The sequence below is a fragment of the Pleurodeles waltl genome, chromosome 8 (genome assembly GCF_031143425.1).
Source record: "Pleurodeles waltl isolate 20211129_DDA chromosome 8, aPleWal1.hap1.20221129, whole genome shotgun sequence".
Lineage (NCBI taxonomy): Eukaryota > Metazoa > Chordata > Amphibia > Caudata > Salamandridae > Pleurodeles > Pleurodeles waltl.
Genome location: NC_090447.1, coordinates 1,452,961,950 through 1,452,985,384, shown reverse-complemented (window position 1 = coordinate 1,452,985,384; position 23,435 = coordinate 1,452,961,950). Strand labels below are relative to the sequence as shown.

The window sequence follows — 23,435 nt, the reverse complement described above, 5'->3', positions numbered from 1 at the left end:
GTCATGGGAGGACAGTTGCAAGTTTCCAACTGTCTGAAGGTTGCAGAAGAGGTGGAGTCATTTAGAATGGGTATGAGCCTGGTGTTGATGGGTTGCAGTTCTCTGGAGTAGGCATGGTGGAAGCGGGGTTTTGAAAGGTTTACTGAGTGAATAGAATTTATGGTGGCAGAGGTTTCTTCTAGGGTGATCACAGGTCATGTGGTTAGGACAGGTTTTTTGGATAAGAACTGGAGGCGTTTGGTGAAATCGGCCAGGTCCAGTTATAGTCCCAGTTATAGGTTGAATTTGCTGTAAATGACCGATTTTGTTGCTGGAGAATTGAGCGATTGATGCAGCGGTCTTGTGGGGAGCAATCAAGTTGGAGGTGGCCACTGGTGAGGGGAAATCCTGCACAATGGTGATTATTCTTTACTTCTGTTTGTGCGGTCATCGGTGTATCAAAGCAGCACATTTTGTTATCGAATCATTTGTTGGTAGTCTCAAGATGGATTTGAACATGGTCCTGTCTGCATTGTCCAGACTCATTCTCCATTTGTTCTCCTGTTGTTTAGAGTGGCATTTCACCCGGGGTCTAGATCCTGTATCGCTGTATTCTCGGTGAGGGTGGGTGGGGGGATTGGGGACTGGAACATGAGGTGGAGTCAAGGATTCTGTACAGGTGATCCAATTGTTGAAATTATTTATTGTTTTGTGGAAGCTGTTGCAGTGTTCAGGTCGGTGGATGCTGAGAGTGGTGTTCTTCATTTGCTCCATGTACCTATGTCTCAGACTCTCATCCACAGCCCTAGATACAATCAAAGCCCTGTCACTGAGGATACCAGACTGCATCATGATATTGGGAGGATAAATCAACCTAACAGCTCCGGACGCATATTCTCAACTTAACAGTAATACGTGCCCTGAATAAAGGGTATTCAAGAGGGACATAGTGCAATGGGATGCTCTAATTTTTCGCATCATTGAATTTAACCAGTATTTGCAGGACCCAGCAGACCAACTATTGTTCCGACTTAACTTCTCAAGCATGGACTACTTCTTTATACAGCACAGCCACATAGGCAGGTTTCAGGGAGCTTGAGTTTTAGCACCAAGGATCTCAGAACACTTTCCACTGTGGGTGGAGTTTAGAGAGGGACACGACATGGAAGGGTTGGGCAATGCTCTCCTGGTACTTGGAGACAGGTGGCCAAGCTACATGCAGCCATGGACCTTTACTATAAAGGAAAACCTCGCTGTGGCCCAGTCAAACATAACCACCTTCAAGGCCTACACAGAGGGTAGTGGGAGGGCTCTCGGGGTGTGTGTATGGGAGAGAGAGATCTTGCTAAAAGACTGGGAAGAAAAGGGAAAAAAGTTAGGAAGTAGATGCCCTTGAATCAGAAATCCTGAGCCTGAAACAGACTATTTATCTGGGGTCAGAGTCACTGGACTGAATCACTTGAGTAAGAAATAAAAATATAGGGCACTAGCCAATATTGGGGAGTGAGCCCGCTTCCCCACTTCTCAAAGGAGGGTTAAAGAAGTTGAAACCAAGGCAGGGAAACTGTTAACATGCGTGGGACAGTAACTGTTTACAGGAGATCATGAAGAGAGAGAGAGGCATAAAATCCATGGCAATACCGAGCTCGCTTAGACTTTTGCAGAACACTATTAAACCTTTTACAGATCCAAGAACACATTGACATCCACCGAACTACTTGGCTGACAATCGGATACTCATGAGGGAGAATAGGACAGATCTGGAAGCAGATCCAACAGTACATCTCACAAGTGGTCACACAGGCCTCTAAGGAGTGTGTGCTCCCACATTAAATCTAGGGCAACGAGAGGGCTGTGCCTCCTACTGGCCAGGCTCTACTTAACGTGGAGGTGAAAGTATTGGTACAGGTACTGGCAAGATGGCTGAGTAATGTATGCACCACCGTAGCCCCGATCAGTTTGGATTATTGCCCCTTAGAAGTACCAGACTGAACCTGCGGGGAATATACAGCTGCCTGGAATAAATGAAGGGTCTGTTAGAACAGACAGTAATCCTATCCTTAGATGCAGCCAAGGCCTTTGACCCCTTACATGGTCGAGGTCTTGTAAAGGATGCAATTTGGGCCCAGTTACAGGCAATTGATTAAATTGCTAGGCAGCTGGCAAGAGTGAGGGTTTATTGTCCATAGTTTACAGTGTTTTAACTCAGCAGATGTCCGCTATCCCCCATGATGTTTACCACCAGCCCTAGAACCCTTGGCATGCTGCACATGAAAAGATCAACTGGTGGTGGGGAGGGACACCATGATGAGATAATGTGTTGGATGAGAGAATCTCTCCATGCGGATGATGTTGTCTGTATATGGCGCATCCAGAATTGATGGTCAACAGGGTTCTACAAATCTCCACAATCCTTGGCAGATATTTGTGGTACAGGATTAACTCGGGAAAGCCCAGACCGTCTCCTCTTGCTGGGGGTCTAATGCTCCTATGAGTGTCCACTGGTGGTTGTCCTACATTGCTTTCAATATCTGAAAATATACACCACAAAAGACCTTGAAGAATGCCATATCTGTACACGCTGGTAGACAAATTTAAAAGATTACTTTAGACTTTGCTGATACTGGCCACTGTCCTTGTTGGGCCAGGCAGCTATGTTTAAGATGATCACTCTAACCAGGTTTATCTGCATCCTCCAAAACAAACACTCCATACACTGCCCCCAGGGTTCTTTTGGAAACTAGAAGCAGAGATTCAATTTCACCACTAGAACAGCAAGCCATCATTTACTGCATTCCATAGACTGGTGTGGAGTCTATGACAGAGGGATTGCACTCTCGGATATAGGCAGTATATGAGGATGCCCCATTGGAAGTGGTTAACTGGGCACTCACCCCACAAGAGAAATCAGCTCATATAGTTGCCAGATCAGCTCAAGGGGGATACCGCACCACCCTACACAGGGATGGGGAGATGCCCACACACAGACAAGATTTGTCCTTAAAAACTGAACGGTGGTAAACTGGTAGTCGCAATGGGAGCGAATCCTGATGAGTGAAACACCATTAAGGGATAGCAATGAACTAGCAGTGTTGAGAAAACTGAAGGGCCTCCTGCATTGGTGGGGGGCGGGGGGAGAAAGAGGAGATGATCAGTTTCTTTAAAAACTCTTCAGTAAAAATACCACATGGCAGACTCTCAACTATACAGATCCATTCAAATCAGACACACTTGCATCCCTTACAAACTGGGCTTGAAGATAGAGGGCTTGTCATCACTGGAAGACCGAGGCCTTTCTGAACCCCTCCCTAAAAAGGCCGTCCCTCTAATCTATAGGAAAATAGACAATAATACCTGATCCTCTAGGGAAACTGAAGTGATTGTGAGTGACAGCTGAAAGAACTGACGGATAAAGATTGGGAGGCCCAGGGAGCTTCTGGGAAGTGGCAATAAGAAAGATTCCACCTCGTACAGCTGTAGATCTTGCACAGATCCTAGCAAAAACAATGCTATTGAGAATAGGGAAGCTAGACAGACAGGTGCACAAGCAGATGCTATCAGAGCGGCACCTTCACACATACTTTGGTCCTGTCCCAGGATAGACCACTTCTGGGAGGGGTGGTGAGAATGATTGGGGTGCATGACGAGTTCGCAAATACATGGAGGGACCAAATTAATACTGCATAAAATCTAGGGAGACTAGTAAATTTCGAGGTCTGCCAAAATACTTAGCAACGTAGTTCTAATTGTGACAAGGAGAAATATTGTCCGGTGTTTTGGTTCAACAACTCCCCTTGACCTTGATGGAAGAAGAAAACATGGGCTGGTGTATGCCGGCAAAAAAACAAATCTAAGAGAGCAGAGGTTGCTCAAAAATGGGAAAGGGGGGGGGGGGGGGAGGGGATGAATAATATGGCAGTCATTGATAATCTACAAGGGTACATGGTAGTTAGCGATGGAAAAGGGGATACTAGTGCTACATCCTTGCCCTACTCTCCTGAACAAATTGTCAATCTAATGATTTTCAGGAAGGTTGTGTGCAGAGGTGACTTTGTGGCAAGTTTGTTTCTCCTCGAGTTGATTCGATTAAACTGTATTATCAATAGAACAAATGGGATGACAAAGTATACCACAGGATTGTGTAGACTACAATGTAGGTTTTCTTTTACAAAGACGCGTTTTTAATTGTCATACTGTTAAATCTCAAAAAAGCAGTGTGGCCTAGGCAGCCAAGTTGGCGGTCGAGCTTCAGACAGGCTCCTGCAGCCAGATTCATCAACCATCATCACCCTGCCAAACAGCATTTATGGTGCCCCCCCCCCCCCCCAACCTCTCCCCGTGCCTGCCACATTCTGGGACTTTGCCTATTCCCAGTGATGGCAGTTATAAAGGTGCGAGGGACCAGCCACACGAAGCGTGGGGGAGACAGGCGGAACAAGCACCAGTGAGGTTAGCTTACCGGCTTCCTGGAACTGCAGCGGCTCCCATCCTGGGCTTTCCTACAGCCAGTGATCATTGGTGGTCCCCCCGACTGATGCTGCAGCAAAGACCCTGCAGCATTAGAGAGTTTTGCGATGAAGGGGTACTACTGACAAGATGACGGCCATCCCTGCCATCGGGAACTGAGCTGCTGAATTCCTGAAGCGGAGAGCTGCGGTCCCCATAGCCCCCTTCTTGCCAGATGATAGCGGCCTTAAGGACAGAACTCCCAAGGTGAGGTCAACTGAGGGGCACCTGATAGGGCCACGGCTGACTGACTGCATGCAGCTGGGCTCAGCTGAGTGGAGCAGCCCAGCTATTTGTCACGGGGGCAAGATTCGGTGCACCATTAAGACTGGGCGGTCTCCTGGGTGGCAACAGCCCATGGAGTATCGTGCACTGCACTGGGTGAGGGCATAGGTGCCAATCTGGGGCCCTTCCATGAGTCACCACCCTCCTTCACTCATTTATCATCGGCTGTGGCCTTCTTGTGGGGTGGATTTGGAGACAGTCTCACCCCCTTCCAGGTGAAGGTGTGTGATAAGGGGGGGGGGGGGGGGCTCTCTGTGATTGATCACATTTCCCACCCCTCTTCAAGACTGACATCCACAGGAGAGATGCCACTGTGAGAAGGTGTCATACCCTAGATTGTGTTGCGGGCAGTAGTGACTGGCAGACTCCCAAAAGGGATCCGGGTTGCTCTAGGGTACCTCCAGTTCAGCCCCATGGCAAGAAGGGCCCCTACAGGTTCCGGTGGGGGTTTGTATTGGGAGCAGCTGGATGGAAGATAACCAACTGTGCTGATACCTGCTCTCTGCTGGACTGCTGCAGACCGGCACACTTGGTGCACCTCCAACCAGACACGCAGCTGGAGTGGCCATGCAGACCTTAACCACTGACTTCCTGTGCTCCAAGGACTGCATTTGGTGGCCTCTGCCCCAGCTCCTGGGGGACTGTATGGAGTCAAAGACACTATCCCTGCTGGGTTTACAAGGGGGTGAGGGCTCCTGCCCATGCCAGTTTGTCCTCAGACTGTCTCCTCTCTCTGGGTGATTGCTGGGGCAGTGCTGGGACATGGACCTCTCTCTCTCTCTCTCTTGCTTGAGTTTGGGGAACAGTGGGGTCTGCAGGCTAGCAAGAGTGTGCCTCTGCTCTCTGAGAAAGATAGCAGCTCCGCAGTTGGAGATGGGGTGCGACAAACCCCCCTTGTTTAAAAAAATGAAAAAAAAAAAAAAAACTCAATGCAAAATAGGCCAGTACGCCAACCCTACTGTAGATACTTGAGGGACCACAGGAGCATCTCCTCCCATCCATACTTGTCCACAATACACAGACCTGGCAGTCATGCTCAAAGGGATTCAAGAATCCAGGGAGGCAGCGGAGATGAAAGTGGATGGTGTCTGGATCAATGTTTATCTCCTACGTCAGTACATGCGAAAGGTGGCAGACCGGGTGATGGAGGATGAAACGGCGACCCTCAGATGTCAAGTCTCCAAATTGCTCTCCTCGGCAGCCATCCTGGAAGACCAATTGGAGGTCGCAGAGAACAAGTCAATGAGAAATAATCTCTGCCTCATTGGGTTCCCGGAGAGGGGTGAGACTTCAAGTGTAGATGGCTTTCTGCAGGAGTGGTTCCAGTCTTGCGTCCCACTGGAAACATTGTCCAGTTTTGTGGTGGAGAGGGCACTGACTAAACTGCCTTCCCCGTGGGCTCCCCCCCCCACCCCAGGATGGCCTGCATCCTCAACCACCGGGATCGGGATGTCATCCTTCAGGAGGCTCAAGAGTCTCCAGGATCTGCACTTCCTTCACACCAAGATCATGATCTTACATGACTACACCCTGACAGTCCAGCAGCCCCACCACTCATTTGAAGAGATTAAGCAGAAACTCCGGGTGCTCAAGATCAAAAACATGCTTCTCTTCCCAACATGCCCGAAAGTGATTTTCAACTCCTCTACCTATTTCTTTGAAACTCCTGGACAAGCATGGGAATGGAGCAGCAGACACTCCAGCTGGGAATGGTGGAATCGGATGTAATGGGGGGTCCAGCCCCCTTCCCCCCACCCTCTCAGGTGCCTTGGGAGGAAAAGAACCAACTCCCAGAGGAGCTGACCAAACCAGAGCAAAGGACAGGGTTCGTGAAGCCCATCTCATGCAGGGGCTGAATCAGGTGCCCTGGACACCCGAAGTGGTGCTCTCCGATAACCCTGCTCTCTTTCAGATTCCAGCTGATGGACCTGAACCGCTTGCTTGAACCCGAACATGTGCCGAGATGCAAAATGACCTGCCCATAATGAACCGACCCTGCTTCAGAAGTAATGCACAGTGGCAGTGCAGTAACTACAGATGATATGGTGGGCGATTGAGAGGGATAGGGAAAGTACAGGATGTTGCTTTGAGAACCTACATTTTCTTTTGTTGGTTTCTTACTTTACTTTGACTTTTCTGTCAGGCACCAGAATTCTTCTAATGGGCAATCATCAACTTCGAATGGCTTTCGAGCCTCCTACCAGTTACTCTATGTTCACATAACGAGCAACAGAAGTATGGGGCAGGAGGAAGGTGAGGGGAGGGGTTACTGTTTTGCTTTGTTCTGACTACTTTTCAGGCACTCACCACGAACGTCGTCCACTATGTACATCCATCTACATTAGCAATCCTCCAAGATACTGCCAAGCCTCTCCTCCCCAGACTTCTGGGAAATGGAGATGATCTACCAGTTTCCAACCTCACTGCGACCCACATAGTGCATTGATCACTCCCCACCTCAAGAAGCTACACTGGCTCCTGACCCCGAGGAGATGTCACATTAAGATTTTGACCCACGCATACAAAGCCCTGCCTAACAAAGGAGCAGCATACATCAACAAATGTATGGCTTTCCACCAACCAACCAGACTCCTACAATCTGCCTCCCTCTCTCTCACAGATGCCCCCTGGATCCGCTGAGGCAATAGCAGAGGACACTCCTCCTCACACCTGCCTGCCAAAGCTTGGAACAACCTTCCCCTGCACCTCAGGACCCCCTCGTCAGTCCGGCAATTCAGGAAAGGACTCAAGACCTGGCTTTTCTAATATACAGATCACCACAAAGCAGTAACTTCAGCTCCTTGAGACCCTCATGGGTGACTTGCCGCTCTTTATAAATCCTTGACTGATTGATTAATGCCTGGCATCTGGTAGGCGAAGACTGCACCACCTTTGAAGAGAAGGAACTTCCGGCCTTTTTTAAACTAAATTGCGACGGTCTCTTCTGCTGGGATCCTGTGGGCGGCGAGTTAGCACACCCTGGAGGGTACATCCAGAATAGGGAGACAATAGGGAGGTACGCCAGTTATCATAGGTGATTGAGGTGGAGTCCCAGATCCTCACACTTGACTGGCAAGCTCATGGCCGGGCTTCTGGTGATGTGGAGTACCAGATGACACTGGCAAGATCTACACCACAACAGGTTTCCCTGGAGGAGGCGAAGCACTGCTGGTGAGCATCGACCCAGCTGGTTTATAAACATGGGGATAAGTCCAGTAAACTTCTTTATTGGCTTGCGACTCACGATGTATCAAATAGGATAGTACCGGCCATTCGTGACTCCCATGGCTCTCTCCATGAGGGTACACCTGAGATTGCACAGGTCTTTGCAGCTTACTACCTAGACTTCAATGCGGTGATCCTTCCGGCCTGCAGTTATGTCGCATCCCCACTGCTAGAGGATATCCCTCTGCCTTCAACCCAACTTTCCGTTGCCCAAAACCTCCACCAGCTGCTCAAAACTGAGGAGCTAGACCTGGCCCTTGGGGATCTCAATTCGGGCAAGACCCCATGCCCAGACGGATTCCCCAATTAATTCTTCAAGCACTATCACATACATTTGATACCTCACTTATTGGTTGTCTATACTGACGTGGGGGGAGTATGGCTAATTTTCCCCAGACCTGGCCACTTCCTCCATTCTGGTGATACATAAGCCTAACCAGCATCTGGACAGCTGCTCCTCATAGAGACCTAATTCTCTCATAGACACAGGCAAAGTTTGTGCAGGACCGCGTGACTGGACCGAGTCAGGCACTGAGTTACCTGATCCACCCAGATTAGTGCAGATTCATGCTTAGCAGAGTACCTGCCATTGTATATGGAGGGTGCAACTCGCCCCATCTCAGTTGCGCCGCCTGAAGGCTCCCAGGCCTCATTCCTTATTGATTTTGAAAAGGCCTTTGATACGTTCTCCTGGACCTTTCTGAAGGCTGTGCTGCAAACAAGCAGGTTTTGGATCTTATGTTCGTAAACTCATGGGCCTATTATGGAATACCCTTACAGCTCAGGCTCGGGTGAAAGGAGTCGTACCTTAGCCTTTCCCGATCCGAAGAGGTTCCCATCAGGGCTGCCCCCTGACTGCATTTGCCCTAGTAATAGAACTTCTGGTGCACCTCATTAGATGCAATACTCTGTTTCGGGGATGGCACTGGGGCGGTCCCGAGGAGTATATAGCTCTTTATGCAGATGATATCCTACTATTCCAGGGGGACCCGCAATCTTTGGGCCCCTGATGCCTCAAACTCCTTCACCCGTCTGTGCAATCCTCTGGCCTGCGGATGAACATGAAAAAATTGATACTGGTGCCGGTTGAGGGTGTGGCAGTAGTTCATGTTTGGTGCCCTGCAGTACGGCATCTCTCCTTCAAATACTTAGAAGGCTATCTTGGTATGACCAATGTTTATGGGGTTTACGTTGCTGCACAGACTTCAATGATCAGTTTAATGGGGGCTGGGACAACCCTGCCTACCCAAAATAACATCATCTCGTGGGCCTTGACAGTCTCCTTGGCCTCCTCTATGCCACCTCAATACCCCATAGCTTCCCTGAATGTACCCAGGTGACATTACGCTGTTGGAGAACTGCTCTACGATTTATTCATTGGGACTGTAAACTCAGGAATAATGCTGTAGTGGCAGGACACGTGGCTATGACATCTAATGTCTTTCTAGGAGTAGCAGGACCTTTACCAGCTCTCCCGCACACAATTCTATTTTTATCTCGGATTGCATCATGCAAATCCCTGTGGATTCTCAAGTACCAGAATACAACCCCCCTCGAGCGCAAACGATGAGGAGTGCGAGGTGCTCCCTAACCACAGCATACTTTTTCCACATGGCCTGGTCATACCCAGTGATATCCACTTCCTGGGGGAAGCGCTAGGCTGTGAGCTCTCTGCAGTACTGGGCTGCCAGATTGATCTTGGTCCTCCAACAGCCAGTATCTTGGAGGAAATTGGGGGTCCAAGATTGGAAAGGACCTTTTTTGAGTTGGCCACACTGGTGGCCAAAAGGTATGTTGTCCGTGTCTGGAACCTGCCAGATCCACCTCCTCGCTGGAGGTATGGAAGTAGAGGGTGGACTGGTGTGCTCCACAAGAAAAGCTGATCTACGAGCAACGGGGATTCCCCCGAAAGCCTGTTAAGATATGGAGCGGATAGTGGGCATATTATGGACCAATGGTGTAGCGATATTGGCGTATGCTAATGCATGTACTATGCTACATATCTGATGCACATTGTGGTGTAATGATGGATTGTTGGTGAGTGATGTGGCTACTTGTTAAAACTAATAAAAATTGGTTATTAAAAGAAAATTCTCACAAAAAAGATTTGCAAAAAAAGGAAATCACTTATTCAAATGATTACGGTGGTGGCTTTATTGAAACGAAAGAAGAAAGCTGCAAGAAAGACACATTCTGACATTGCCTTAATCTTCCACTCAGGATCAGCACTAAAGTAAAGCAACATTAGTGCTGCTGCCTTAGCGCACCAATACTAAATCAGTCCTGTTACATTACCTCTACGTACAAAAACCTTTGCATATGAATGATTCATTAGATGTTGTGAAAATATTTCTTCTAAATGAACTATTCTTCATTCTACCCTCTAAACCTATTCAAATGTAATTACGTACACAGTTTCAAATAAAGGTGATGCTTTCAATCTAAAAAACAACTTATCGCAAGAAAAATATTTTACTATAAACAGGGTGTCCAATAGAGAATCAACAAGGTAAATAGCAATGGCAAATTTTCAGTATATTTGCCAGAGATAAATTTATTACACAATCATATTAAACCGGATTTATTTAGAGAGATGGATATCTAGGTGAGTCAAGTGGTTGGAATGAAAATCAGATTCGATCAAAGAAGGCCAATGCTGGACTCTTTAGAAACCAGTTGTTTCAACCATCGCACAATCCTCTATGGTCAAGTGTAATTTCACCCTAAAATAAAAAGTATACACAGCTAGTGTGTGTCTGAATTTTCACTGGAAAACACCCATTCCTTTGTTCATTTCAATATTAACATTTTAATAATTAGCAGTGAATAGCAAACAACAACATTCAATGTATATTCAATCAGGAAGTAAAAACAGTGAGACTTCTTAAAAAAAAAAAAAAAAAAAAAAAAAAAAAAAAAAAAACACACAACATGTTGCTTTTGCACCATATAAATAGACATAAGTAGCTCCTGCAAATATTAAAATCAAGGCTAGCTTGAAAGGCAGTTTTAATTCGTATGGCATTAGATCACGAAAGCTCAGTGTTTACTCAAAACCATCAAGCGTGTTCCATAGAGAAAATGTACACCCGAAGCCCGCTTCTCATTCCTCGAGAAACCCGTAGACACTAAATCACTCTGACCTGGTCCGTAAACCCGTTGATAACGCTGAGGTGTTCTGAAGGGTAGGATGCAAAGATCCCAGCTGTAGCTTGAGGTCCCACCACGGTAAAGTTCCCGCCACTGTACACGTACAGAGCATCTGGGGAGGATGAAAACAAAAGTAGAGGGATCTCAATGCAATGTGAAAGAACGTTAGCATTACGTACTGTGGACACTAGAGGACTATTCGCATCCATATTCAGACCTTCACTATGGGCCCTTTGAACAGAGCCCTTTTCCCATTACAGTTATATTGAAATAGCTCTACCTAGGAAAGATTAACAAGTTCACTATCAGGTGATTCTGCTTTACTTTAAATTTGCTGCTGATAAAGTGTTATTCCACATTCTGTTGCCCGGGACCATCACATTGAGTTGGATTCACCAGAGACTATGAACAAACTCAAACTCTAATATTATAACCTTCCTGCATTTTACAGCGCGTGCTGCAATCAAAATAGGATGATTTAGTGAAGAGCAGCCTGAAGTAGTTCTGTGTTACCAGTGTTGAGATGACCACAAGATTATTATATCACACACTTCTTTTCCTGGGCAGTATGCAGAATCTTTATCTGATGACTAGTATCACCCAGTCTCAGGAGATATGCAGCTTAAGATTCATTAAGTTTGCATGTATTATTCGCGGAAGAGAAGGTAGGCTAACCTCCTGCATTGGTTTGGTTCTAAAGAGCTGATCTATTTACTGAAACTGGTGTGGATGAGAACTATACCCAGCAGTGAGAGAACTCAAGGAAAATTAGGATTGTTCTTTAGAGGTGTGGAGGTTTCTTGATGACTCAGGAGTGCATGTTGATTAGAACATTGCTATATCAAGGTAAGGTTCTCAGACGTACCCATGGCAGCAGAGGATGAACATATAAAATTATCAAATGGAAATGGCTAAGCTTATTCCTGTGTTTCTATAAGAAACATGGGTTTTGATAAACCCCAAGGGGAGAGAGGGCGATAAAAACTGCAGACAAATAAGTCAAAGATAAGCCTGGAAGTACAGCCCAATCATCGGAGGGTGCGTATATAGGTTTGGGTAAATAATGCACCTTTAAATCCATACACATTTGGTAGGAGGAAGTGTGAAAGCTGAGTAAAAGGAGAGGAGGTCTGGGGATTCAAGTGTGTAGCCTGTGAATAAGGAAAATGTGTTTCCTTTTTTTATTTATGGATTTTGTAGAGCATGACAATCATCCCCAGAGGGGTATCATGGCGCTAAAGTGCTACATGTCTTTTTGGCTATGGTACTGAGGCAGTCTTCTCGCACGCCACACTATTGGCCATATATTATAAGCAACCATGTTTTTAACATTATTCTGAACCCAAGGTGGTAGATAGTAAAGTGGAGATCCAAAGGTAGTCTGTTCCACTCAACTGCCGCCAAATGTGAGAAAGAGCAGCCACTAAATCTGACTTTATCCGTTTTATTTTAGCCCGAGGGAGATTATGTAATCTCAGGACACGTGTAGGACTGTAGAATACCACTCTAACTTGTATGATTTCTTCCCCTGTGTTGTAAAGAGCTTTGTGGGCATGGAAGAGGAGTTTAAAGGTCGCTCTTTGGCGCACTGGCAGCCAGTGGAGAGTTGACAAACTTGTATCACTTGGAGTATTGTAAACAAGTAGTCTGTCATTCCCACATAAAGTGCGCTCCCGCAGTCCAGTCTATTTGTTATTGGGGAATGGGCTATGGTTCTTCTCCAGTCAACTGGTATCCATCAGAATAGCATCATTGGTGTTCGAAGATACCGCAGAACTTGCCACAAGTGGCATTAATTTGTTCCTGCATGGATAAAGAGTTATCTATGCGGATACCAAGATTTCTAGCTACCTTCTTAGGCTCTGGGTTAGATTCTAGCAAGGCAGGCCACCACGAGGCATCCCAAATCTGATTTGCTCTGCTGAAAAGTAAAATCTTGGTCTTAGTGGCGTTTAATTTGAGGCAATGCTCTGTCATTCAGTTGGCTACCTCCGTCAAGCAATTGGTTAAGTTTATGTCTGGTTTGGACATATCTGTCCCCTATAGATATGACCAACTGTGTATCATCTGCATAACCCCAGATATCAAAGACCCACAAGGCAGGAAACATAAATATTAAAGTGCGTCAGGCTCAGGGATGAGCTCTGCGGAATCCCACATTTGGCTACCTTGGGGCATGAACTGAAGGTGTTTAACTTTTCTGTTCCTTAAAAAGGATCCAAACCACAGAAGGGGTTTGGAATTGGGCCCAATTACATACACTTTTTTGATCAATAGGATGTGCGAGGCGGTGTTAAAAGCAGCTGAAAGATCTAGTAGTATCAGATTGGCAGCCTTGCCCAGATCTACTATTAATCTGATGTTATCCAGTACAGCAAGAAGGATAGACTCTGTGCTGTTTTTAACTCTAAATCCTGTTTGAGCTGAATCCAACAGGTTATTGTTCTCTAGGTAGGTGGTGAGCTGGCCATTGACTAATCGCTCCAATATTTTGGGTATATGGAGCAGCGCTATTGATAGTTGGAGAGAATAGAAACATCAACGCTAGATTTTTTTTGCCAGAGGCAATAATCATGCTTGTTTCTAAAGATCAGTATATGCTGCCTCAGATAATGACAAATTGAATATATGACTTAGATGGGGGTTCAGTATAGAAGTTAGTCAGGAGTGAATGAAATGGGGACAAGATCCAAGGGGGAACTGGACTTAACCTCTCTCATCAGTTTCTCAACCTGCACTTCTGAGATCAAATCAAAAGCTCCTAGGTGGGCGGCTGCATCAGGATGGGGGCCATTTGTTCCCATCAATTCTCACCTAATGAGGGCTGTATTTTAAATGTAGAATGCATTTCGATATTGTTTTTCATTGAAGAAGTTGCCAATTTCTTCGCAGTGGGCTGCAGAGGGAGTGAGCAATAGTAGTGGGTTGGATGAGCAAGTTTTTAAAACTATTTTAAATGTTTGTTTACAGGAACTGCTACTTTCCTCTATTCGTTTAATAAAATAGTATTTTTTTGCTTGTTTACGTACTTTGTATTTCATCAGTTCCTCATTATAAATGTGCCTGTCTTAATTTTGAGTGCCTCCACGTGTGCACCAAAGATTTACACTTTTTTTTGGTTGCTCTTAACTCAAGTAAATTCTATTTTTCCGAGGGTGACACACAGGTGTGGTTATTTTCTGAGGGGCACATTGGTCAAGAGAGTTTGTGATAGCCTAATTAAGGCTTTCTATATGGTTCGCTAATGATGTCTCTTGGTTGTGTACAGGTAGAGAAAAATAATTTCTAAATGATGCAGTGTTTATAAGGTTCCAGGGTCTTTTTGGGACCCAGCGTATTTATCCCTGGAGTAATTGAAAAGGAGACTAGGGAATGGTCAGTCCAAGTTAAAGGATCAATACTTAGAATCTCTGTAGATTCGATATTTGGAAAAAGAAAGATCCAATGTGTGACCGGCAATGAGTGGGCCCAGTAACCCATTGTTAAAGTTAGAGACATATCGTACATATCGCTCGCCAGTTGTATATTGAGATGGTGGTTTATATTTGCCAAATGTAAATTGAAATCTCGGATAACTAAGTAGTTGTCGTGTTTTAGGCTGAGAGAGAAAAGCCAAGAGAGAATATTGGCGCCAAATTAGGGAAAACATCTAGGTGGTTTATAAATAACACCCCCAGCCCCCTCCCTCCCCCCCAAAAAAGTAAAAACCATTCTCTAATAGCTAACTGGGAGGCTAGAAACTCACATTCTGATAACGGGGAGACCAGTCCTGTAGAACATACATGAGTATTTAAAAATGATGGCAGTGCCCCCTCCTGTTCGCCCAATCGTCACATTTTAGAATCGTATAACTTGTGGGTATACCCACCATAATTTCTGGAAGGGTTGCATCATTTAACCAGGTTTCTGCGATAAAGACTAGGTGAGGGTTGGCATATGTTATAATGCCCCAAATTTCAAGACAATGTTTAGGTAGCGACCTAACATTAAAATATATACATTTCAATGTTCAATCTGCGGTGGAGCGAGATGTATGCGTGAGCGGCTCTTCACCAGCCTGCGTACCCATCTGCATTTTTCACAAGAAAAAGGGCCTTCAATCCTATCCGATTTATCCTTGAAACAAGAGGACTCGCTGGTAGTGAAAGACTTGCCTCTAACTAGAAGTGATACATGTGAGTAGGTGATTCCTACCTTACATTCTTTATAGTGGCCAGGAGAGTTCCTGGCCCCTGGTCCCATTCGGGCGCAATTGGGATTGCTTTTGGCGGAGCTGCAGCGCACCCTCGTTTTTATCTCCCCCTTCCATTAGAGTCTAGACCGCAGACTTTCAACTAGCGATCGAAGAGATACTTCCTTAAGGTGGAGGACTTGCCAAGGGTTGTTTCTCTCAGTAGCAAAGATACGGTATGGTCATTCTTGTGGTTGAGAGCATTAGACTAAACTAATTGCAGAATTCACAATGTCAAAAGTCATGGGATTAATGCACTACTGGCTTAGGGTATTTTGAGTGGATGAGGAAACACCAACTTAGTTTTGACTTACTGAATAATAATGTAGCACATGTACAATTTGATAATTTTTTATAGTAATTTGTGTGATATTTTAATTGGCTGGTACCTCTGAAAGATGTTTGGAAATATAGCAAGTTGGCTGCCACAAGTGAGGTTCTTGCCACTGCTTAAAATTCAGCCACTCTTGTGATCCTGATGAAAATTAAATACAGTTTACCCTAACTATGCTTTCCCTACTCCAAGTGGGATGTAACTACCGGCCCTACTCAGCTAAACTCTACATAGCCACGCATGTCACAAGTGCAAAAGTCGCCTTCTATCCAAACTCTGGCAGGCCCAACGTAATGGAATTGGCTGAAGCACCCACTCGCCTCACCTGGATGGGGTGGTTTTCCACAAATCTCTTCTGATTGCATGTCACAGGCTGACCAATGGTCGGGCTTGTGGCATTCTTTGATCTAATTTGATCTGCCTGGTGACAATGAATTGGTTTCCTTGCCCAACCATTTGAGATCACCTCCGTTACCTGACAGTTCTCAACAACAGCCATATGAAGGTCTGAGACAATCACTCCTTCAGTTTCTGAGTCCATGGTATGGGTTTCACTAGAAATACTACAGTTAATCAAAGCACTTCCCTTCATCAACCAGAGGCCCATCAACACATTATACAGGTTACCTCAGCAAGTGTTATATGTAAACATCAACTTATGAACTGGAGAGTGATACGGCAATGAGATACATATATGGATTTTAATAATCATCATAGCACAGGACTCTCCCCACACTCCATATTATCCATAAATATCTGGACAACCACACACCTTGCAGTGCAAACAGCCTCACATAAACACAGGACAAAGATCACCTAATCATGCGCCCCCCCCCCCCCAATAAAATCAACCCATTCCACACAAAGTAGTAGAAGAGCTATAACGAGAGCTTCTCCAAATGTGACACCTTTGTTACGGGGCAGCCTGATGTGATCTGTCTGAGTACTGCAGAGGGTGTCCTCATGGGTCCTTAAGAAACCAAGGTACAAAGCAGGCACACACAATACGCCCAATGTAGCAGTGGCACACATCCCAAACGCCCATGCCACACAGGAAGTTCTATAGATGGGACAGCGTGTGGGTTGCAGAGTGATAACAGCCACAAGGAGTGGCAAAATGAAGCAAAATGGCCCCCAGTCTCAGCCGTAAAATCTTCCATACTCTAAACCAACATGCTTTTTAGCTTTCGTCTCCTCCCTGCAGCTGCCTCTTGCTGAACATGCAGTTACTTTGACCTATTAAAATATTAATGCCTAGTAAGGCAGTACTTTTGCCTAGAGGTCCTTTATAAAAGCTGGTGTGCTACATTAATCTTCCAGTATGAGCCTGGTATGAGCTCATGGTTCACTGCAATCAGACAGCTGCTTGCTGCAGACTCCCATTCCCCGAAATACAATGGGACTAAGATTAATTTGAACACCGAGCTTGGAAGATCTCCTCAAACTAGATATGGCATGATAAACTAATGTTGGGACTCCGAGACATGAAGGACGGCATGCCCACTCCAAGTTTCATTGAAGTCTTTCTGGCCACAGTGCAATGAAGGTGTCACAAAGTCGTCTGCAGTTCTCAGCTCTCAACAACTTTCCTAGAAGGACAAGTGATGCTGTGCTGCAAATAGAACCGCACAAGGGCAAGGATGAGAGAAGAGAACATGACCTGGACAAGTGATGCTCTGTCCCAAAGGGAACAGCACAAGGGGCAGGGATGAGCGAAGAGAGCATTACATAAAATTGTGCCCGAGAAGGATGAAGGATGAAAAAAAAAAAAAAAAAAAAAACCTACCTTGAACAAGGAGTTCCTGGAAAAGCATTAGTCGGGAGGGTGTGCAATCCAATTGTACTGGGCTGGTGCCACAGAGCTTGGCGCAGGTCCCGAAGAGGATGGGGCAGGTACAGAATAAAAATGGCTCCAATTAGCTAATCAGAGCGCTAAATATGTAGCCCACATGTGCAAATCTGGCCAGTTTTGAACTTGTAAAGACATGCTGTATAGGTGATTTGCAAGGTAAGGCCTACACCCTTTTGTATTTGCTGCTGGCAATGCTTGTGTCAAAGAAACCATCAGTAAATAAACAGTCACCAGACCATAAAACGGGCCCACAAACTGCTTAAAGATAAGGCCACGTACTGCCCTGCCATTGGGCACTGCATGACTGCTCATTTGCCACTTCAACGTTATATTCAAAATAACTATCCGGGGAGAACCATGTAACACATTAGGGCAACTCAGTGCCCCCGCCCAACAGATGTGTAATCTCAATCCACGCTGGCCTCCTTGGTGCCTGTCTTTTTGGAAGGGCAGTACTGTGTCTCATCTTTACCTATCTCAGATTATTCTCCCCTTTTAGTTTTATTAAATTTGCCCCTTTGATTTAGTAATTACTATTTCTGCAGGATTCAATTTAGCGAACCTGGGTTGAATCAGATCTCCACTGCGTTACTTGCTTGTGCAGTTAAACATATCTCAACTTTGATCCTTGGATTTTCTGGCAACCAAGCATGCGACAAAGAAAGCAAAGAGAAAGTAGTTATCAGTACTGTTGCACGTCAGCAAAGAAGCTAATTTTCCACAGTGGGCGTGAGCCAGAAAAAGTGACCCGACCTGTGACAAGAGGGTCCTTGAGCATCTTCGCTCGTACAGCACAGGCTGAACAAATCACTTGGAGACCCTGTAAAGATGCCGTTGAGGCTACAAGTGTAGCAGAGATATAGGTATACCTGACCTGGCAGTTCGGGCTGGATTGATCCCGTGGGAAATAGGTCAAGACTGATTTGCATATGGCTGGTTCCAAACGGAGGTGGCGTGGTGGGCAAAACAAAATTGATAGATTGGGTGTCAGGATATTAAGAAAAAAATGCAATCTGAGCTAACACAAGGAAATAGGAAACTTTGTAGGCTCCCTAAATGAACAGTCGGTGCTGGACTTCTAGTATCGGAGGATTGCATATGTTGGCCCATACGTTGGTTGTGGCCAGAGGGTGTGGCATAACCACCTGAGCTACTGATTCCGGAGCTGGAGGAACCAGGTTATATTCTCTGAGCAAGCTCAACATCCTGCGATACTGGGCAAATCACAATCTCCATGAGCCCACAATTCACCGACTTAAGACCCTCAAGGGTGATTTGCCACACATTACAAATCCTGGATTTATACTTCCCTCAATTGCAGGGCCTCATGGTGATGCACCAGATAAAACCTCCCTGTGTCCCGATGCTTTTGTTCATTTTAAATATATGCCCAGGTTTTGGGGACAAAGGTGAGATCTACCTGCGAAACAGAAATGAAAGGTATGCTCTCCTTTCACAGGTGTCTCTGAAATCTTAAAAAACTGAAGTAATTTATTGGTTTGTGCCGGGCAGCACAGGAGGACTGCTCCCAGCAGCAGAGAGACAGAGTGGGGAGGAGGGTGCAGGGTGGAGGTCTTGCCAAATATGTTATGTAAATGTTATCTTGCAAATGTGTAATATTATATAATATATATACACACACACACACACATACAGGGAGTGCAGAATTATTAGGCAAGTTGTATTTTTGAGGATTAATTTTATTATTGAACAACAACCATGTTCTCAATGAACCCAAAAAACTCATTAATATCAAAGCTGAATATTTTTGGAAGTAGTTTTTAGTTTGTTTTTAGTTTTAGCTATGTTAGGGGGATATCTGTGTGTGCAGGTGACTATTACTGTGCATAATTATTAGGCAACTTAACAAAAAACAAATATATACCCATTTCAATTATTTATTATTACCAGTGAAACCAATATAACATCTCAACATTCACAAATATACATTTCTGACATTCAAAAACAAAACAAAAACAAATCAGTGACCAATATAGCCACCTTTCTTTGCAAGGATACTCAAAAGCCTGCCATCCATGGATTCTGTCAGTGTTTTGATCTGTTCACCATCAACATTGCGTGCAGCAGCAACCACAGCCTCCCAGACACTGTTCAGAGAGGTGTACTGTTTTCCCTCCTTGTAAATCTCACATTTGATGATGGACCACAGGTTCTCAATGGGGTTCAGATCAGGTGAACAAGGAGGCCATGTCATTAGATTTCCTTCTTTTATACCCTTTCTTGCCAGCCACGCTGTGGAGTACTTGGACGCGTGTGATGGAGCATTGCCCTGCATGAAAATCATGTTTTTCTTGAAGGATGCAGACTTCTTCCTGTACCACTGCTTGAAGAAGGTGTCTTCCAGGAACTGGCAGTAGGACTGGGAGTTGAGCTTGACTCCATCCTCAACCCGAAAAGGCCCCACAAGCTCATCTTTGATGATACCAGCCCAAACCAGTACTCCACCTCCACCTTGCTGGCGTCTGAGTCGGACTGGAGCTCTCTGCCCTTTACCAATCCAGCCACGGGCCCATCCATCTGGCCCATCAAGACTCACTCATTTCATCAGTCCATAAAACCTTAGAAAAATCAGTCTTGAGATATTTCTTGGCCCAGTCTTGACGTTTCAGCTTGTGTGTCTTGTTCAGTGGTGGTCGTCTTTCAGCCTTTCTTACCTTGGCCATGTCTCTGAGTATTGCACACCTTGTGCTTTTGGGCACTCCAGTGATGTTGCAGCTCTGAAATATGGCCAAACTGGTGGCAAGTGGCATCGTGGCAGCTGCACGCTTGACTTTTCTCAGTTCATGGGCAGTTATTTTGCGCCTTGGTTTTTCCACACGCTTCTTGCGACCCTGTTGACTATTTTGAATGAAACGCTTGATTGTTCGATGATCACGCTTCAGAAGCTTTGCAATTTTAAGAGTGCTGCATCCCTCTGCAAGATATCTCACTATTTTTGACTTTTCTGAGCCTGTCAAGTCCTTCTTTTGACCCATTTTGCCAAAGGAAAGGAAGTTGCCTAATAATTATGCACACCTGATATAGGGTGTTGATGTCATTAGACCACACCCCTTCTCATTACAGAGATGCACATCACCTAATATGCTTAATTGGTAGTAGGCTTTCAAGCCTATACAGCTTGGAGTAAGACAACATGCATAAAGAGGATGATGTGGTCAAAATACTCATTTGCCTAATAATTCTGCACTCCCTGTATATATATATATATATATATATATATATATATATATATATATATATATATATATATATATATATATATATATATATATATATATGTGTGTATATATATATATATATATATATATTTACAAGGCTCTGCAAAAAACAGAACAGTCCAGATATAAAAGTGTGAATAAAGGTTTTAGTCCTACTTTTATCAAACACTTATAGCACGCGGCAAATCACCCTTGAGGCGCTGGAGCTGTATGCTGCTGTGTGGAGGGATGATCATTCAAGTATCCAGGTCTTTAGTTCTCTTCTGAATAGATGGAGTAATGGCGCAGTCCTGAGGTGCGAGGGGAGGTTGACTGCCAGGTGCGAGAAGGGGCATCCTCTGCTGTTGGCTCGACGGATCCGTGAGTTGTCTGCGAGGGAGAGGGAAGCTGATCAGAGGAGTCTGCTCAGATAGTAGAAGGTCAGGCATTTGTTGGTGTATACTGGTCCTACATTGTGCAGGACGTTGTAGGTGTGGGTGCAGGCAAATTATACTGCATCAACTTGTTTCTTCATCGATAGCTTGCTATCCAAAATGATGACGAGGTTGTGAGCATGGTCTTATTGGGGCACGGAGTGTGCTGAGCTCTGCAGGCCACCATGTGTCAGTCCAAGGCAAGGTGTTATTCCCCAAAGATGAGGATTTCTGTTTTTTTTCAGTCTGCTGCATTCATCATGCAGCTGTGGAAATTAGTTTGTGTGGTGGAGGGATCTTCGGACAGTGAGAGGATGAGCTGTGTGTCACAGGCGTAGGAGAGGATGTTGAGTCCTGGTGATCTAACAGTGATGGCTAGGGGGTCATGTAGGTGTTGAAGAGGGTCTGGCTGAGGTACGATCCTTGGGGGACTCCAGAGATGATCTCCTTGGGCTCCGAGGTGAACAGTGGGAGACTGGTACTTTGGTTCTGCCAGTGAGCTATGAGGCGATCTATTTGATAGGGTTTCCTTGAATACTGATTCTTGAGTCTGTTGATCATGAGGTGGCGGGAGATAGTGTCAAACGCGCCGGACAGGTCCAGGAGGATGAGGGCTGCTGTTTCCCCATGGTCCAGGAGGGCTCTGATGTCATCTGAGGCTGCAATCAAGACTGTCTCTGTAATGTGGTTAGCTCGAAATCCAGATTGGGAGGGGTCCAGGAGGTTGTGGTCTTCTAGGTGTTGCGTGAGTTACTGGTTCATCGCTTTCTGGAGGACTATTATTGGACAAGGGAGAAGAGAGATTGACCGGTAATTCTTTAATTCGACTGAGTCAGTGGATGGTTTTTTTTTTTCCTTCGGGAGGGAGCTTGTTTAAAGGCCTCTGGTTAGGAGGCCACAGTGATGGATGTATTCAGGACCTTTCTAAGCTCAAAGATTGTCTTTGGTCCATGGGTGCTCCCGAATGCATGGACTTCAAGATGGAAATAGTGTCTTGCGCAGTGAGTAGTTCCCAGTGGGTGAGAAGGTGTTTGGGGTTCATGTTTGTGCATGTGAGCTGGCTGATGCTGTCTGTGGCAGAGGGTTGGTGTCTGTTTCTGACTTGCCATGGTTTTTGCTTCTCAAAGTCTGGTTACCCTATTTTAGGAAGCGTTTTTATTAAAGATTTGATATACTGAATAGGTACATTAAAGCAAGAGTTGACGATATCGCATGCTTAAGTTGTCCTGCATCTCCACCCAGTGGAAAAACTACAGATGACAACCTTGCTTAGATAGGATGTGGGTCAATTTACAAGGCTGAAACCCCCATCTATTAAAAGCAGGCAAGTCTTCCAAGACGGCAGAGTACCTAAGCAACTAACTGCCTCTACCCCTCGCCTCAGCTGGCAAGCAATTTTTTTCTTCGTATTGCCGCATTCATATAGCGCTTACTATCCATATGCTGGGCATTGAAGCACTTGCCTACCTGAGTAGCATGCTATACTAAGTGGGGTGTGGTTGTTTTTGCTTTGATCCTATGTGGGAAGTGCTTCCATGTAGTGCATGATGACACACAAGTGCATTAATCGTGTTATGGGCTGCAGCGCAGAGAGCTGTGTTGGATGAATAAGACTAGGAGAGAGATGCATTTTTATGGTTTTCAGTATGCTGTTAGCTGTGAACAGCTCAGCAGGGCTATTTATGGTATTTCATATGATAAAGCCTGCTTAGTTTGGAAAATGTGTTGCAATAAACAGCTGAGATTTTGTGCACAGTTGTGGTCCTGAGCTGGCATGGCTGGAGAGTCATGGGCTATACATTTTTAGTTATCATCCAATATCTGAGTGTCTATGTAAAATGTAAAGAGGCATTTAGATTGTGTAGATATTTGAGACCAGCAGTGAATGGACTATATTAAATTCCTTCAAATTGCCCAGCAACATGTGACATGTCCTCAGTTATTCCATGCTGCTGGAAATTAGGTTTCTGGTTGGCAGGGTCAATCTCGGTCTTTGTGGTATTTAACTTTAAATGGTTATTAATCATCCATATGTTTATGGCACAGACAGTCACTGAGTTGCGAATTGCACAGGTCTTCGGGGCTATCCATTTTTTAAATGATTTTACTGCCATCTGTACAGTTGTTAAAGGTGAGGTTGTATGATTTGATCACATATGGAAAGGGGGTTAGGTGGAGGTTGAATAATAGAGGGAATTTGAAGGACCCCTGAAGAACACCA

The 23,435-nt window shown here is 45.3% G+C and overlaps 1 protein-coding gene across 1 annotated transcript in view; it reads right to left on the bottom strand.

Annotated features, from left to right (window-relative positions):
• LOC138248756 (aquaporin-3-like) overlaps positions 1-23,435 on the bottom strand; it is a 64,614-nt gene that overhangs the window by 15,200 nt on the left and 25,979 nt on the right. The window contains exon 4 of the mRNA XM_069202625.1: positions 11,139-11,257. Within this exon, the coding sequence (XP_069058726.1) occupies positions 11,139-11,257 (119 nt within the window). The remainder of the gene's footprint in view (positions 1-11,138; positions 11,258-23,435) is intronic.